At 41.0% G+C, this 19,188-nt stretch overlaps 1 protein-coding gene across 5 annotated transcripts in view; it reads right to left on the reverse strand.

The window, feature by feature from the left end:
- Positions 1 to 19,188, reverse strand: part of STK39 (serine/threonine kinase 39) — a 313,579-nt gene that overhangs the window by 222,270 nt on the left and 72,121 nt on the right. For all 5 annotated transcript variants that reach the window (XM_053215228.1, XM_053215229.1, XM_053215231.1 and 2 more), the window contains 3 exons: positions 15,327 to 15,435; positions 12,042 to 12,183; positions 10,572 to 10,627 (listed from right to left, as the gene is read on the reverse strand). In XM_053215228.1, coding sequence (XP_053071203.1) covers positions 10,572 to 10,627; positions 12,042 to 12,183; positions 15,327 to 15,435 — 307 coding nt within the window. The remainder of the gene's footprint in view (positions 1 to 10,571; positions 10,628 to 12,041; positions 12,184 to 15,326; positions 15,436 to 19,188) is intronic.

The raw sequence follows: 19,188 nt of genomic DNA on the forward strand, positions 1-19,188 counted from the left end.
TTCACTCTGAGATGGGAAGGCACTGGAAGGCTTCAAGTAAAGGCATGACACAAGCCGACTGAGTTTGACAGCATCCCTCTGGCTGCCACATAGAGAACAGAGGGAACAAGGGCAGAAGAGGACCTCTCAGGAGACCACCACAATAACCCAGGCAAGAGCTGAAGGTGGACTAGAGCACGAGGACAGCAGGGGAGGCGGTGAGACGTGGTTAATGAGAGGATTTGCTGACAGAATGGGTATGAGAGAAAGAGAAGGACCAGGGAATACCAATTCCTGGCCTATTCTGTGCAAGGACAGAGCTGCCATTAAAAGAAGCAAGGAAAACTGTGAGAAGGGCATTCTGTTAGTGGGCATGTGGGTTATAGTTTTTCTGTATTAAATTATACCAGCTTTAGAGTTCCAAGGAAACTTGAGAATCCAAGCACCTCATTTTATAGGTGATACAAACTATGGCCAGCAAGACTTGGCTAGGGGCACAGATTGTCAGTGACTTGAAAAGCTAGATAATCTTCCGCTCCTGTGTCTTCAAGTGTATTCCTTGTAATCAAGTGTTAAATTTACATTCCAAAGTATAAATGTGTTACCTATTCAAATTTCCTAAAAATCTCTAACCTATGGTATGATACATGTAGTAACTTATATTACTAATCAAAAACGCCTTTTCCCAAATCATTCCTACCATACACATTTAAAATTTATCCCAGGCACCGGGGTGCCTGGGTGGCTCAGTCAGTTAAGCGTCCGACTTCAGCTCAGGTCATGATTTCGCAATTTGTGAGTTCAGGCCCCGCATCGGGCTCTGTGCTGACAGCTTGGAGCTCGGGGCCTGGAGCCTGCTTTGGATTCTGTCTCTTTCTCTCTCTCTCTCTCTCTCTCTCTGCCCCCTCCCCTGCTCATACTCTGTCTCTCTCAAAAATGAATGAATGTTTAAAAAAAAAAAAAAAAAAAAGATCTATCCCAGACACCTACATGGCTTAGTTGGCTGAGCATCTGACTTCAGCTCAGGTCATGATCTTGCGGTTCCTGAGTTCGAGCCCCACATTGGGCTCCATGCTGACAGCGGAGCCTGCTTCAGATCCTCTGTCCCCCCTCTCTCTCTCTCTGCCCCTCCCCGGCTTGTGCTCACTCTCTCCTGCTCTCAAAAATAAACAAACATATAAAAAATGTTTAATGAAATACTAAAAAAGATTTCTCCCCATGACAGTCTATTACACTAGACTTGATGTGGCTAACCTAGATTGCCCAGGTATACACATTTCCCTTTGCTTACAAATTTTTGAAATTAAACTTAATAGTTAACTGTATAATACCTGTTTCACCTGAACGGTAAACTTACAACAGCAGACGAGGTCTCTCTTGCTAAGCACCACATCCACTCAGAGGGCTATGCCTACAACACAGCAAATATGCAGTAAACATCTGCCAACCAACCACTTCAGGCGCATAAAACCCATACGGTTAATGTTCGCCTTTTCTCCAGGGAAGGGCCATTTTTTTTGCCATAACAAATGCAGGCTCTGGGAAGCAGAAAAATAAATGAAGAAATGATCATACGAAGAACGGAGTTGGACTGCTCTGCTTGTATTCTAACAACTCTTGTTTTTCCCAGACCTCAGCAGCTTGTGGTAATATACAAAATGTAATTTAATAATGACACTACAGGCCCATAAAGGCAGAAAGGGAGAAAGGAAGAGAAGAAGGAAAGAAGGGAAGGTGGGGGGAGGAGGGAAGGAAGAAGGAAGACTAAGTCCCATCTGCCCCATGTCCTCCTAGATGCTCAAACCTTGAAGCTCAACCTTGTGCCCCATGCAGCTAAACAGGCACACCGGGGAAATATTCCAGCAAGAGCAAAGCAAAGGTATTCCCCCCATTGCGTTCACCTCATAAGACTTCCTTACGTTGTTGCTCAAGCAACTGCTAGCAGCTGTTAAAGGATAGGAAGCTGCTTAAAATCTCCCCAAGTATTTCCCATTGATGATAGACAGATGGACTGGAAAACTAGGTTTCCAGAATTGAATGGCATTCTTGCTTCCTGCTAGAGGTTTCACCAAATGTTACCGCTTGATTTGTCAAGATCCCAAAATTCGGAAAGCCACATTAATTTGCTGTCCCTATTTATTTAAACAAACAAAAAAATGAATATATGAAAATTTTGGCATAATTCATTAAACCATAATTCACATAATTATAAACTACCTGAAACTCACAACATACATTGTGGTTCACTATGAAGCACTCTGATACCCTCCAAAGATCTTAATTTGTACTTGGACTCTATTTTCTGACTATGCCAATGCTTTTAATTTGCGTGCTCTGCTTCACCATATTAATCATTTCATTTGTAGCTGGCTAACGCAGAACTTGCCTTAAAGCAGGAAGCAGAAAAGCACGGGCAGACAAGATTGGAAAAACAGGCAGGGCCTTCACATGCCATGTTGGGGAGCTGGGGCTTCATCCCCCTAGCAACAGTTTTAATCGTTATGCAAAGGAATGACATGGTCAGATGTGCACTGTGGATTTTCCACTCTGGTGATATGGGGGGAAATCAATGGGGTGAAGAAAACGGGAGAGCAAAATGATATGGCCAGTCAGACGGAGAGCCTACAACAGCCTTGCCTCCTAGCCTCCTCCCTGTGATCTTACAATGTCTAAATAATTAAAGGACCCCACCCCCATTTCAATACAGAAGCAATGTGAGCTAACTAATTCTAAAATGGAATGTGTTAATTCCTTTAACCCTCTAGTATTTTTCCATTGTTCAGATATGGAAACTAAGGCGCAAGTGTTTAAATAACTTGGTCATAGGGCTAGGAGGAGTTATGCCAGGATTCAAACCACAGCAGTCTGGTGTCAGAGCCCTGCTCTAGGCCAAGGCACCAAAAATACAATGACACTGTCATTTCCTGATTCAGATGCCTCAGGGACCTTCAGACCTTTCTGATATGTTTTTTAATTTTTTTTAATGTTTATTTTTGATAGAGAGAGAGAGAAAGAGCGTGAGCAGGGGGAGAGGCAGAAAGAGGAGGAGACACAGAACATGAAGCAGGCTACAGGCTGTGAGCTGTCAGCACAGAGCCTGACTCAGGGCTTAAACCCACAAACCATGAGATCATGAGCTGAGCCAAAGTCAGACAGTTAACCTACGGAGCCACCCAGGCACACCAGACCTTTCTGATATTAATCAGAGGCTGCCTCCCTTGTACACAGGGAGCCCATATTACCTTGTGTGAAGCAGCAGCCCCTCTTAACAAAAGATATACTCCCTCCACCTGTTTCCTCTACCTCCCGATCTAAATGCATTTCACTAGGGTCAAAGAACACATAAGGAAAACAAAAGAGCCTAAAAGCTATGGGAATAAAAACTCCAACACACACACACACACACACACACACACACACACACACACACACAACACACAACTTCCAGCACCACACACACCTTCCTCTGGCTCCTTGAGAATAATACTGGAGCGCTGGAAGCAAGTTAAATCTAGTTGCATGTATTCCTGGCAGAAATGTTAGTCATAGTTGTTTGAGACCCAGAATGAATAAAGTTCAAGATGTACTCAAAGGCTGACTAAGGATATATAATCTTCCTCCCAAAAAACAGAGATATTACCCAAAGTCATACCAATGTCCTTTAGTGAAGAACCTAAGGCATACATAAGCTTCAATGGGACAGTCTCAGATACACTGAGATTGATGTAATGATAGATTTCTAGACTTCTGGAGTATGAGGCTGTCTGAGCTCAGTACCAATTTATGAAAAACCAGGGATGGGAAATTCACATTCATACACACACACACACACACACACACATATACACACTCGGAGTTAAAAGGCAAAAATAAGAAAATGAGCATGAGATCTACCTAATATAATCCAGTAGTGTGCTTCTAGAAAGTTCTTCAGAAATCAAATGTTCTGAAATCAACATTTTAATAGTGCATTAAGAGTGGCCAGTATTTAAAAGAATCCTAGGGTAGATATATTTGCAGTGACCACCCCAAAGTGACCTGTTTTGTATGGATTTCTGCTTAGAGCAGTGTCTCATTAATACCAGACAAACAGGCTTAGTCACTTGCCAGACAAAGCTCTAAGCTCTTCCTGACAATATGACAGAACATCAGACTGGAAAATAAAATGCTAGGCCATGGGAAGAGCATGACTTTCAAATAGCCACTCCTTTTGTCACATATTGTCACAAAAACCTTCACATCTATCCAAGTTTATGATCAGGAAATCACACGTTCAGGTTCTCTGAGCACAGAAGATATGAGAAATAAAGCATTTTCTTTTAAACTATGAGGAGGCAGTCCTCAAGTTGTAATTCATTACATCAAACTGAAGTTTTCCAGTCTCAAAAAGAGTCTGGTGTCACTACTACGCTTAATTCGACACCAAACGACACCCAAAATGACTGCTTCTCCTATGCCCCAAAACCTTACCGAAGACTCGTGTCTCAACTTAAAGGAGCAGAGAGAGGAAAGGAAAGGTGCAGAATACATTCCCTGGCTTCGAAATGGAATCGTTACACAGAAATGTATAAGAGCTAGTGATCGCTATTGGTCTTCCATCTAAACCTGAGATCAGCTGGGAATGCAAGCTGGTGTAGCCACTCTGGAAAACAGTATGGAGGTTCCTCAAAAAACTAAAAACAGAACTACCCGAAGACCCGGCAAATGCCCTGCTAGGCATTTATCCACGGGATACAGGTGTGCTGTCTCAAAGAGACACATGCACCCCCATGTTTACAGCAGCACTATCAACAATAGCCAAAGTATGGAAAGAGCCCAAATGTCCACCGATGGATGAATGGATAAAGAAGATGTGGTCTATATATACAATGGAGTATTACTCAGCAATCAAAAAGAATGAAATCTTGCCATTTGCAACTAAGTGAAATTAGCCAGAGAAAGACAAAAATCATATGACTTCACTCATATGAGGACTTTAAGAGACAAAACAGATGAACATAAGGGCAGGGAAGCAAAAATAATATAAAAACAGGGACGGGTACAAAACATAAGAGACTCTTAAACATAGAGAATAAACAGAGGATTGCTGGAGGGGTTGTGGGAGGGGGGATGGGCTAAATGGGTAAGGGGCACTAAGGAATCTACTCCTGAAATCACTGTTGCACTATATACTAACTAATTTGGATGTAAATTTTTAAAAATAAAAAATAAAATTTAAAAAAAGAAATAAAAAAATGACACTGAGATCAGTTACACACAGATTTAGGGCTGTCTTCCTGGAAATCCCACAGACATGGGATCACAGCTCTGGAGCCAGACTCCCCACATCTGAAACCTACTTGTGACCTGGGAAACTTGCTTCCCATCTCTCGACCTTAGTTTCTTGTCTGTAAAATGGGCACATTTACAGGCCTGTGGGGAAAGAGTCACAGCTCGCTCAGCACAGAGAACCTGGCCTGGCACATGGGAAGTACTCGAGACACATCAGTTACTTATTTTATATCCACAGCCAATAGAAACATAAATAATTTCCAGAGAATTTGTATTTTTAGATGGAGAACAAAGCATATTTGCTTTATTCACCACACTTGTTGGTTGTATAAAATGAGAGTTTCTCATGGTCTGAACCAGGCACCTTAATTTCCCCTTTTCAAATTAAAAGTTCTAAGAAAGGAAATATATATATGGTAGAAGGAGTTTTTTTTAAAAAAAATAAAAATTGTAATGTTTTCTATTACAATAGCACAAATACTTTTTTTAAAAAACAATGCTAGGGGCGCCTGGGTGGCTCAGTCGGTTAAGCGTCCGACTTCGGCTCAGGTCATGATCTCGCGCTCTGTGAGTTCCAGCCCCGCGCCGGGCTCTGTGCTGACAGCTCAGAGCCTGGAGCCTGCTTCGGATTCTGTGTCTCCCTCTCTCTCTGGCCCTCCCCCCGTTCATGCTCTGTCTCTCTCTGTCTCAAAAATAAATAAATGTTAAAATAAATAAATAAATAAATAAGTAAATAAATAAATAAAATAAAAAACAATGCTCATAATGATACTCTGAAAGTAAACAAACAATACATTCAAAGAAATAAATGCAAACATCCCCCTTGCTTAAATTTTATTTCAAAAAACAGGGCTTAAAGAACATAAAGATATAAAGGGAAAGGACACAAACAGCCTAAATAAAAGCAATGTACTATCTCCCCAAATATCCAAATATAATAGGTAGCAACAAAAAGAGAGAGTCTACCTCTTCCACTGCTGTGTCTCTGCTTTCCACTCTCCCACCCACACCCCCTTCACCACCCACTGGACAATGATGCCAGCAAAGATCCCGAAGACTCCTGGTCCCAGAAACCAACTGCCTGGCCAAGAAAGCCAAACTCCTAGAAAACAGGGACAGGCAGCAGCACCCTGCCTGTTCCAAGGAAACATTACAAGTGTTTTTCTTGAAGCAATAACCTTATTTTATAGTTAAAACCAGAAAAAAATTAAAGTACTATAGGAATTGAATTCAATGTCGTGCTCAGGTTAGAGAATGTGGAAAAAATGAAAATACGAATTCCAGAAAGCCACAGCCCCAGAGATGTAGAAACTGCACAATTTAAATGCCTGTCTGCACACCATTACACATCCAGGAGATGGTGATTTCTCAGTTGGTCTGACACAAGCATGAAGTCACACACACAAAAGGGATACCAAGGGGAGTACAGAAAGGCTGTACACAACGTCTTCGCTATGCTTGCCAGGCACTGTTCCAAGCAGTTTATGCACGGGCTCATTTAATCCTACAACTACCCAGGTAGTGGTGGCTTTCTGCATGTGACCTTCTGAACCCAGCAGCCCCCACAGGGCAAGTGCCTACAGGGTCACACTCAGCACTACCACCCACAGTGGGGGGAAAAACCCAAGGCCCAAGAGGGAGAGAAAAAGTCAGGAAACCTTACTTCAGGGGATCCCAAGTGAGAAAAAGAAAAGGCCAATATGCTACAGAAGGCCCGGAGAAAGAGCTCAGGTCACCAATCTGACAAGAAGAATAGAGGAAGTGATTGGCACAGTGCCAAGTGGCAGAATAAGGCAAGGGCTGACCTCCTTTCGCATTTCAAAGGCTGTTCACTGCTATTCTGACCCTCTCAGTGAGAAATGATCGTTTCATCACCAAAGAGAGAAAATTAGTTGTACTTCCTTATCAGCTTAGAGCAAGATTAATGACAAGTTAACTTCCAAGTTCCATAATTAATAAGCATTAGCTTTTTATAACTCATAAAAGCCCCTAAGAGCTGAACCCCTTGCAAGACTAATTTGAGGTACATGTGATCTCCAGGCGGTGCCAGAGAGATGGGCGCAAGCCTGCTGGTCCCAGGAACAGCAGGAGTGGCAGGGACATGAAGAAGAGCAGAAGTACGACGGCAGCTGCTGTGTGCCTCTCGTGTGCCAGCCACTGCTAAGATCTCTGCGTGTGAGGAGCCTCATTTGATTTCACACACACAAAAAAAGGCGAGGGGGGTTATATTTGTATCCCTCTTTTAAGGAAACAGAATCTTAAAGAAGGTGTGTAGCTTGACCAAGGTCGCAAGGCGACCCGGGAATTTCAACCATGCCAGTTCATCCCAGACCTTGTACCCTTGAGTACCCTGGGCTGAGACCGCCTGAACAGATGTTTTCTGTTGTCACTTGTTTCGTTGAAGTTTTTTGTTTTCTTTTGCTTTGTTTTTGTTTTGTTTTTTCCTAAATGCCTCTGGCCTGTGGGGTAGGAGCCTCTCTCTAGAGTAAGGACAAGATGTGTACTTATAAGGCACTAACTTAGATGGCTCAAGAACAAAATTTGGTGTTAATAATAAAGGCCACCAAAGTAGGAAGGGGGAAGAGACATGAATCAAGAATGGCCTGAAACTGATCATGGTGGGTACACGAGGTTCTTCCTACTCTTCTCTACTTTAGGCTACGTATGAAAATTTTTATAATAAAAGGCTTAAAAAATGACTTTCACTTATTGACAGTTTATGAAGTCATTTCCTTTCATTGGTTTTACCAGGTCATACTTGTTCACACAGTTCAGAATTCAAAATGTTATAAAAGGTATGCACTATACAAGTCTCCCTCCCCATTATCCTTCTGTTTCTTTGTACAAAGATATAGAGGTATTTCTCCCCATTTCCCTCACAAAAGGTGACACAGTATATGCATTCTATTTCACCTTGCTGTATTCACTTAACTACGTAGCCTGGCGATACTTTTTTTCACGTCAATGTATACATTCTCCATTACAGCTTGTGGGTGTCCCATAATGTATATCTACCATGTATCATATTTAATCGGGACACCTAAGTTGTTTCTAATCTATTGCAATCACAAACAGTGCTCTAATAAATAAGATTATAATGTGTATTCCTGTCTACTGCCCTATTTTCTTGGTTGTACTATGCATTTCTCACATTTATTTAACTACTGCAACAACTGTTATCAGCAGGAGTAGATCCAAGTTTCATGGGATGTGAAGCTTACACAACTGGGAAGACCCTCTTTAAGATAAACAACACAAAATTAAAAATATGAAATTAGGTGTAAGTGTGTCTATTTCTTTAAAAGTAAAAATTCATACCAATTCACTGGTGTCCTAAAGATTAAGGTCATTTCTTCTGGAATAGTTTCAGACAATTGAACAAAAAATGCCTACATAGAATACCCCCTGATGGTCTAGAACACCTCTCCAACTAAAACACTCCATCTCCACCTAGAACACTCTGCAACTCCCAGAAACACACTGCACTTACAGGGCCCTGAAGCTTAAGTTTCAATAGGTACAGGGTGCCTAGGTGGCTCAGTCAGTTAAGCATCCAACTCTCGGTTGTGGGTCAGGTCGTGACCTTGCAGTTTGTGAGTTCAAGTACAACGTCGGGCTCTGTGCTAATAGTGCAGAGTTGCTTGGAATTCTCTGTCTCTCCCTGTCTCTCTGTCCCTCCCCTGCTCGTGCTATCTCAAAATAAACTCAAAACTATCCTTTACGCCTGCAAAGGAGATCTGTGTCTCCTTGAACGATTGGCATTATCATCACCATCTCACAGATGAGGAAACGGAGGCTCAGCGATGCGACAGCCTGCCCCACACTGCACAGTAGGTACTAAACGAAGGCCTGTTTTGATTCCAAGGCCTTTGTGTTTAACTGATATACAGAGTGCCTACACAGTAGTCTTAAGCCAACGACTAATAATATTTGACTAAATTTATCTTTTCAAAGAGAGGACTAATAAAAGCTAACACTTGCAGTATTAGTTCTTCAGGGAAGAAACATTTGATTTGAAACAAATTCTCCATTTCCCTTTTGTATTTTCAAAACCTCTATTCTCTCCTTTAAAAGAAAATAAATAAAAGCTCCCGTGAATATACCCAACTAAATACAGAGCCCAAGGTCAGCACTGTGCTTGTCACACAAGTCAGGCATCACCTGACAGGTTCTCTGGCACCTAGAGAGGGACAAACAATGAATCAAAGAGATGACTCAAGGCTTATCCTTTGTGTTGGGGGTGTGTTTGTTTTCTGCTGAGCTCTCCTGTTTCTAATAATACCCCAGATCCTCGCATTTGTCTAGAAACTAGACTAGAACCAAGGACTGTGATCAACTCTGCTCTAATAACTTGATGTAGAAAGAACCTAACCCTAAATACTAGAAAAGAGGCTTCTTCCACTCCAACTCAAAAAGCAGCAGGCTGGACTGATTAAGTATTTGGGGCAAACTTCAGCACTCTTCAACAGCAGAAGCTACATCAGTGATTCTCACCAAGTGTGTCGCTGGGACGTGTTGCTAATAACATTCAATGCCTGCAAGCCAGAGGGCTGGGCTGAATACCCTGCAATGATGACAGGGACAATTCAGTACAGGTAAGGGCTGTCCAGCCACAAATGCAAAAAGCAGTGATGGCTGAGAGGACTGAGGAGACAGGCCTTCATGGATGGGAGGGAGACACGAGTCAATACAGACATGGAGACACTTTACCCCAGACCTTTCGGGTTACTCTGGTGCAATAACAGAATGAGAAGGTCTGCACACGGAGGGCACTTGTCTAGCGTACGCACTCTACAGACGTGCACTGCCACCTGTGTGCCTACTGTCACGGACAGCCATGCAGGGTCACACTGAAGACCACAAAATAACCCACAGACTTTGAGAGTTCACCATGCTTTCAGCACTGCTTCAGAAATAGAAACGTTTAAATTAATCGTAGGGTACAAGGTTCTAAACTTTCAAACTCATCAAAAAAACTCTCAAAACTGCTTTTCTTGCAGTTAGATAAATACCACCTTTATTCAACCTGAAATTTAGCAAAAATGAAATTGAAAGTAAAATTGCCTCTATCAAAAGGCTATGTTCTAAATAGCATTATTTACAGGATGATTTAACAACAACTTAACCAAAACAACAGGAAAACGTGTTCTGCCTCAGACCCAAATGTTCTCTAACAGGGCAGCCCAGATACATGCTTAAAATAGATCACATGCATTCACTTGTTCATTCATTCATTCATTATTTATTTATTTGGAATGATTCTACATTCCTTGAAACTGGAACACTTCTGTCAGAAGAATTTTTATTTTTATCAGCGTTACCTGCTATTTGTACGGAACCATCCTCACCCAGAAGAATATTACCAGCTTTCAAATCCCTATTAGAAAAAAATGAAGAATGAATTATGGAATATAGACATTATACTGCATCAATTCACTCAGAGATTTAAAAACATATCATATAATGTAGCTGTTTAAAGTAATTATCATTTTATAAATATTAAAATTATATCACAGATTTAAAAAGTTACAGGGAGAAACGGCGATTTTATAGTTTGCTCCTGGGGGGTGGTTAGGATTTTAGTAACAAATATTTTATGTGAAATCATTATCCAAATTTAATTAAATCACGAGTGAGTACATTCTTTATGTTGTAGAGTTGGAGATCACCCATTAAGTCACCATACTATCTTTTCTCAAGAATTAAAGCTGATAATTCTATGTAAAGCTGTTCTACTTCCACTTAAATTTGTCTGTGGTACAATTCCAAATTAATCCCAGCAGCCTCTTAAACAATGGATTGGATCAGCCTCTCCCCTGGAGAGATACTGATTATAAATGCCAATTATAACATTCTATAATATATTTCTTCATTATACAGAAGTCTTAACACTTAAAAAGAAAAATAACAACTTACAAGTTTGAAATCTAAGGTCACGTTTTTTTCTAATTACCAAAAGACATGGCAGATATCCTTAAATAAATGGCCCACATATAGTGCAAGGTAGGGGAATTACAATACCAGCATTACTAATAAATGGTTATTTACTCACAGCTATTCCTAGGAGCCCAAGTTAACACTAACTCTTTTGAAACATCAAACACTCCTATTCTAGGCTGTTTGGCTATTTAAAGAATTAGCATGTTATGTCACAAAAGAAGATGAAATTAGCTACCCCCCCTTTCCTCACACCACCATGCCAAAAATAATGAACATATTACATTTGGAACAGTTTTGCCTGTATTAGATAGTTAGAGATGCTATCCTGTTCAATTAAGCATACTTCAAGAGTAGTATTGTTATTTTTTTTTTAGTGAGTTCACTAGGTACTTTTTTATATTCTGCTTTTATTTCAGTGAAAATGGATAAAGCAATGCTAAGGATACTAATATATTTCATCAAAATTTATTCTCTCGGGGCACCTGAGGGGCTCAGTCGGTTAACCACGGATTTTGGCTCAGGTCATGATCCCCCAGTTCATGGGGTCGAGCCCTGCATCGGGACTCTGTGCTGAGAGCTCGGAGCCTGGAGCCTGCTTCAGATTCTATGTCTCCCTCTCTCTCTTTCAATCTCTGCGCCTCCCCCACTCGTGCTCTGTCTCTCTCAAAAATAAACATTGAAAATAATTTTTTAATTTATTCTTGTTTCTTTAAGTACTTTTTTCACAACTATTTGGCCTAGCTCAGAAATAATGTTGATACCTACCGGCAATATGTTTTCCTTAACAGTCTTTACAAACCAGAGCTGAATATACAAATGGCTGAATTTAAACATCTCTGCAGAAGTCATACCTGTGAATCTGACCATTTCTGTGTAGATAGTCTAAGCCTTCCAAAACCTCTTTAAGAATTGTTGCTATTATTGCCTCTTCCAGAACTCCATTCTTGTGTTCCCCTCGGTTAACAATGTACTTTATGATATCCAACATGGAACCTAGGTGGAGAGACAGAAGAATCGAAACATCTGTGTAAGCACAAGCACCTTCATTACCTTCCTAGCTTGGGCTCCACTATTTAGAAAATTGAATGGAAATGTCAAAATACGTTTGTTTATTTGACGCAATTGCTCCCAAGGCACACAAACAATTGCATGGCAGCACGTGACCAGAAACACAAGATCCAAGTTTGCAAGAGCACTTTCAGCATAAGAATAATTCTGGGTCAGGATGCAAAAAACTGTTCACGGTCACTCCAGGGTTAGTCTTTTCTCCCACACATGCACAATTGGTTACAGACTCAAAAGGGGATTCAAGATGTCCGAACTGAAAAAAAAGAGGAGGCGGTGGCCAGGGGAACAGACCGCAATGAACTGAGAGCCAGAAAAGCACAGTCTCCCTGAACATCTAGGACACAGGTAGGAGGGGAGGAAAAAAAAAGTATATTGCCTCCAGACCCCTGCTGATAACCAGAATATTCCTTTCTGTGACTCTGGGCAATCTTTATTTTTGTTTACTTGATCCATAATGTACTGACTTTTATAATGAAATAAATACACGGTACTTTGTTACCATGAACAGATTAGGATCCCTGGCATTCTGAGTTCATGTTTCAACACATACTAATTAATATTCCAAACCTCCCGGTCATTTTAAAAGCCCTAATTACCTGGGGGTTCAACATTTCTGAAGAGTTAACAAATGGCTTACCTCAGGACCTGAATCTGGCTCTAGGCGCTCTATGATTAACTGGGAGTACTGAGTTTCCACATCAGGTATTACCACACCAGACTAGCTGCCTGCCCCTCATTAAGAGATTTAATATGATAAAATATTATAAAAGAAAACAAATACATATTTCCCCCTCAGAGAAACAAAACATTTATTTATTCATTGAATCTTAAATTCTTTAGTAGTTTTGAAAACAATACTTCCACAACCGCTTCATTTTCATATTATAAGTATATACCAGGTAAGGCATGTATGTATGCATTTCTGGCTTGCTAAAAGAAAAATGAGCAATAGTCCACATCGGCCCAGGTTTCTCTGACCTGTGGAAGCCTGTTTAAAACTCGTTCTTCTTACCTAAAGCCCAGGCGGACGAAGTTGGATTCTTTTAAAAAGACAAGGAAATTTTCTATCCAGTCTTCAGGCAACGGGATATGGGACATTGTTAAGCTAATCAAAGGTTAATTGGGATCAAAATAAAGACAGGAAGTAAAATTCTCAGTTTCAGCAGTGTATCTGGGGCTGCCTAGGATCCCAGGTCACCAGAACCTCGATCCCTGCAACAAGAGATTGGGGGAAGGGTCGTCTTACTGACAAAGCACCAGCCTAGGCAGAGACAAGGAGCATGGCCACACTCAAACCCTGCAGTCTGGCTCCAGCAGGCTGCCTTTTTCTTTCTTCTTTCATTTCTTTCTTTTCATGTTTAATTAAAACCCGAAGTAGGCACTCAAGGAAACAATGACTAATAGGATTGACAAGACTGGGAACAGAACCTAACTCAGCTCTCCCAGGCTCCCCACTGAGACCCGCGCAAGTGGACCCAAAGCAATCACAGCATATTTGTCCTGTCAGCTCTGGGCCTCTGCTTGATCCAAGAGAGTTTCTTTACAACAACAACAAAAAAAATGAAGATGCTTCCTCAATTCTGCCTTCACTGGAACCAGGTCTACAGGTTAAAACGGGCTCTACAATATAAATTCAGCTATACTGGTTCTGGCTTCATCCAGGCAGTGCAAAATGTCTTCCTCTGCTCCTAAACGACACTTCACGTCTGGAAAAGATATATAGAGTGATAGATGTGGGAATGCTGGGTGTTACAAAGAAAATCACTGGGGCTTTCTAAGCTTAAATTTTCATGTCTGTAAAATGAAGGTGATAATTCCTGTGGTGCAGCACAGCTTTTAAGTCAACAGGTCCTACTGCCACAAATTCCGGTGCTCACAGCTACTGTGTATGTGACCTTGGGCAAGCTGCCTGACTCTCTTAAGCTTTGGGGAACTTTCTGAAGAGCAGGGACAGTGACACTTGCCATTCAAAGATGCTGTCCAGATTAAATGAAATAAGGTAAGTAAATTGCCTTGAGCAGAATCTAGCCACAGAGTAAGTGTTCAATAAAGTTAATGGCTACCATTATCATTCTCTATCAACTAGTGATGTTAAGAGATTAAAAGAAAAAATACGGCAATGTAAAAGTGCCTTATAAGTTAAATTGTCAATGACTTTTATAACTTCATTGACCTGAGGCCAGAGTGAAAGTTACTTTGCCTCCTCAAATGCAAACACAGGATGAAAACAGTGCCACTTCCGATCAACACTGCAAGCAAATAATTTAGCATGCACAGAGTTTCTCTCCATTTCAACTGAAACAATATTTACTGAGTACCCACTGGGTGCCAGGTTCAATAAGGGAGAAGTCCATTAGACCATGCTCTCCTCATCAAGTCCACAATCTAATCTAAATCTGTACTGTCCAATATCGTCGCCACTAGCCATCTGTGGTTATTTAAATATAAGCTAGTTAAAAATGAATAGAAATCCAGTTCCTCCAGAAATTCAGTAACACCAGCCACATGTCAAGTATTTAAGAGCCACATGTACCTAGTAGAAACTGGAGAGCACAGTTATAGAACATTTCCATCATCACAGAACTTTTAATGAATGGCACTGAGGTAATTCACTATATTACAATGTGTTAAGGACTTGAATAATATTAAAAACAGAGTTTAAACAGGAAGGACTGGTTAACTTTTGTGTTGCAGAGAGGACGTGACCTCTTAGGACTTTGGCATGTGGAGAAGGAAGGACAGACATCTAGGGCTGAGGAGCAGCACAGGGGAGATGTGGAGACATCGGGGTGCAGAGGTATTTAGAGAGCCTCACCTACACCAAGAAGGCTGGGCAGAAGAGGACACGGGTATTCTAGGAAGTTTAGCCATATTATGAAAGCTTTTCAATATCAACGTGAAGAAATCTGGGCTTTATTCTCTAGGTAAATAATAAACCAAGCAAAACTTTAAATACAAGAGTAAGGGGACCAAATGTAAAGTTGTATGCAATATTACGGCTTGCACAAAAGACAAAAGAACACACACACACACACACACACAAGCAAACAATAACAAAACCCACTTACCTCCACTTAGTAATTTCATGACCAGCCAAAGTTCATCTTTTACCACAAAAGAGGTGTAATAGGTCACTACGTTGGGATGGCTGCACTGACTCATGGCTTGAATTTCTTTCTATAAAAAGAACAAAACGTGACATAGTCTCATGGGGTAAAAATCGGGAAGCAAAACACACTGAGCACACCTAGGCATTTTTCCTACTTAAAAACATACGTGGGGGGCTGCTTAAACCATTAGTTCAAAGAAGCTGCATGAGAACTAAGTCATTCATCCAATTATCAACTTGCTGGAATTCAGAAAGGCCTCTTTAGGAGATCACAGAGCCCTGTGGACCGGTCACAGGACACAGAAACCTCAGGGAGCATATCACCCAGATCACTCCCTACTCAGTAGCAGAGAGCCCCATCACACATGACTGAGTGCCTCCTGCCTGCAAGGAAGGCTGCGATAGAGAAAGAAAAGGCTGAGTGAGTCATTAGGGGACCTGGGTCCTACTGCCAAGCCTCAACTCTGGCGGGTCTTAGATCCTCCCTCATCCAAAACTGTTTCTGCTTCTCAGGACTGCTGTGATGGTAAATGAGCAAATACCCATTAAGATGCTAGAACGTAATTTCCCAAACTCTATTTCATGGTAGATAGTTTATCAAGGAAAAAAAGAGGAGGGGGGGCAGGCTAGTGGAATAAGCTCAGGAAACATCAGATCCTACATCTCACTCTAAAAGGGTTATAGGGAACATTATTACTGTCAAAGACTCTGAGAATTCCTGCAGTAGATAAGCTGTTCTAGTAGAATCCACATTAACAATGCAGTTAAATAATGCTTTGTGGGTCACAATTTAGGAAACACTACTACTATAGAGGAAAATAAGTTTCATATAGAGACACAAAACAATAAAGTTTTTAAATCAAATAGGCAACTTCAATAAACCACATTTTCCTGCAATACTTAAGTTCCCATTGGTTTTGGTGTATTGTCTTAAGTTATTGCCAGATAACTCCTATAAAGCTTCAGTCTCCAAAGGCAAAGGAAATAAAATCAAAAATGAACTATTGGGACCTCATCAAGATAAAAAGCTTCTGTACTGCAAAAGAAACAATCAACAAAACTAAAAGGCAACCAACAGAATGGGAAAAGATATTTGCAAATGACATATCAGATAAAGGGTTAGTATCCAAAATCTATAAAGAACTTACCTAACTCAACTCCTAAAAAACAAATAATCCAGTGAAGAAATGGAGAGAAGACATGAATAGACACTTTTCCCAAGAAGACACCCAGATGGCTAACCAACACATGAAAAGATGCTCAACATCACTCATCATGAGAGAAATACAAATCAAAACCACACTGAGATACCACCTCGCACCAGTCAGAGTGGCTAAAATTAACAACTCAGGAAACAACAGATGCTGGCAAGGATGTGGAGAAACAGGAACCCTCTTGCACTGTTGGTGGGAATGCAAACTGGTGCAGCCGCTCTGGAAAACAGCATGGAGGTTCCTCAAAAAATTAAAAATAGAAGTACTCTACAACCCAGCAATAGCATTACTAAGAATTTATCCAAAGGATACAGGAGTGCTGATTCATAGGGATACCTGTACCCCAATGTTTATAGCAGTGCTTTCAATAATAACCAAATTAAGGAAAGAGCCTAAATGTCCATCAACTGATCAATGAATAAAGATGTGGTTTATATATACAATGGAATACTACTTGGCAATGAGAAAGAATGAAATCCTGCCACTTGCAGCAATGTGGATGGAACTGGAGGGTATTATGCTGAGTGATATAAGTCAGTCGGGGAAAGACAGATATCATATGTTTTCACTCATATGTGGAACTTGAGAAACTTAACAGAAGACAAAGGGGGAAGAGAAGGGGAAAAAATAGTTACAGAGAGGCAAATCATAGAAGACTCTTAAATACAGAGAATAAACAGAGGGTTGATGGTGGGGCGGGGTGGGAGAGGGGAAAATGGGTGATGGGCATTGAGGAGGGCACTTGTTGGGATGAGCACTGGGTGTTGTATGTAAGCGATGAATCATGGGAATCTACCCCCAAAACCAAGAGCACACTTTACACACTGTGCATTAGACAACTTGACAATAAATTACATTAAAATGAAAAAAGAAGAAAGAAAAAAAAAACACTAGAAAAAAAATAAAATAAAATAAAACTTCAGTTAACCCTCAATCAAGGGTATCAGACTAGTATAACTCCCTCTCAAGGTGCCGTCCAAAAGCCACAAAAAATAACGTAAGTCATCAAAGAAACCTTATACATGCTATTATGTATTTATGATGAAAGAAAAGTGCATTTATGCATCGTATAAATATTTTCAATAATAATGAGCATCTAGTTAACTCTGAATTAATTTTAAATCACCCAGCCGAAAGATTCCAAATGGGGATGCAATCCTTGCACATCCAGTACTACTTAATCCTCAAACTGCCAAGACCCTATTTCTCAGAATACTGGACCAAAACACTATGACATGTAACACACACATATACCTTAGTTTATATGTTTATATAAGTGCATTTTACCAAGGATAAACATAGAAAAAAATCACTAATTTTTCCATTTTCATTATATAACAACACTTTCCATTCCTCATTTCCTTCATCCATTTAACTAATTACAGGTTTTCTAAATCTGACACTTTTCAATTCAGCTACTCCTGTCCTTTGAACAAGATCTGAAACCTGAGGTCCAGTTTCCATCTGTTTCTGGTGTTAGGTTTTGATATCACGAGATGCTGCTGAAGGAGAAATGCAACACTGCACAGGCCATTCCTACCTTAAGTCACTAGCACCTGTTCACTGTGGGGACGGACGGCTCACTTGGAAGGCGTGCAGCATCAGGTAGGGTCCGGTATACACACAGATGCCCCCCGCTGCTCACAGAAAGGAGAATGATGTTTCTTGAAAGTGTGGGTGCTCCACATTCTCATCATTTCACATTTAATGCAAATGAATGCTTATCTAGCTTTCTAACTCCAAACTTTTAAATCATTAATCTAAATGAACAATAAACAACCAATGCCCATATGAAAGGAAATTCTTCTGCACTGAAGCAATACTGGGCCAAACTCTGGAAAAACCCGTTTTCTTGCACTTTCCATTTAAATGGGCAGTATCACTTCCTACCCAGAGTATCAGGTTCTCCAACACTGCAGTGAGCAAACTATTTGTGTTGGGGGTGGGGGCATGCATACATGTGTGGGTATGTGCGTGTGCGTGTGTGTGTGTGTGTGTGTGTGTGTGTGTGTGAGAAAGAGAAAGGGAGGGAGGCAGGGAGGGAGAGAAAGTAGGGGGGAGAGGGAGAAAAGGGAACAGGGGGAGATGTACAGAGGGAGGGAGAGAGAGAAAAACTCTTTAACCTGTGGATATAACTTACCAAGTTCTAGTCCTTCAAAATTTTGGGTCTTAGAGGTACCAGATGGACATTTAAAGGTCCTGAAGATTTGGGGGCACCTGGGTGGTTCAGTCGGTTCAGCATGTGACTCTGCTTTTCAGCTCAGGTCATAATCCCAGGGTCATAGGATCAAGTCCTGAGTCAGGCTCCGCAATGAGCATGGAACCTGTTTGGGATTCTCTCTCTCTCTGCCTCTGTCCCTCTCCTGCTCTCCCTTTCTCTCTCTCTAAAATAAAAAAAAAATAATAATAAAATATAAAGGTCCTGAGGATTTAAAAGAAAGAGGCAGGGAGAGGGACATAGATACTGCCCCTACTAATACACCCCCGGACCAACACGAGGGCAGATGGAGGAAAAGACAGAAAACTTCAGAGCAGACTTACCATCAGTCTGACCACTCATAACCTCACATCCTTCCTTGCAGCCTCACAGTTCCTGTTCACTGCTTT

This window comes from Acinonyx jubatus, chromosome C1, assembly GCF_027475565.1.
Source record: "Acinonyx jubatus isolate Ajub_Pintada_27869175 chromosome C1, VMU_Ajub_asm_v1.0, whole genome shotgun sequence".
In the NCBI taxonomy this organism is placed as follows: Eukaryota; Metazoa; Chordata; class Mammalia; order Carnivora; family Felidae; genus Acinonyx; species Acinonyx jubatus.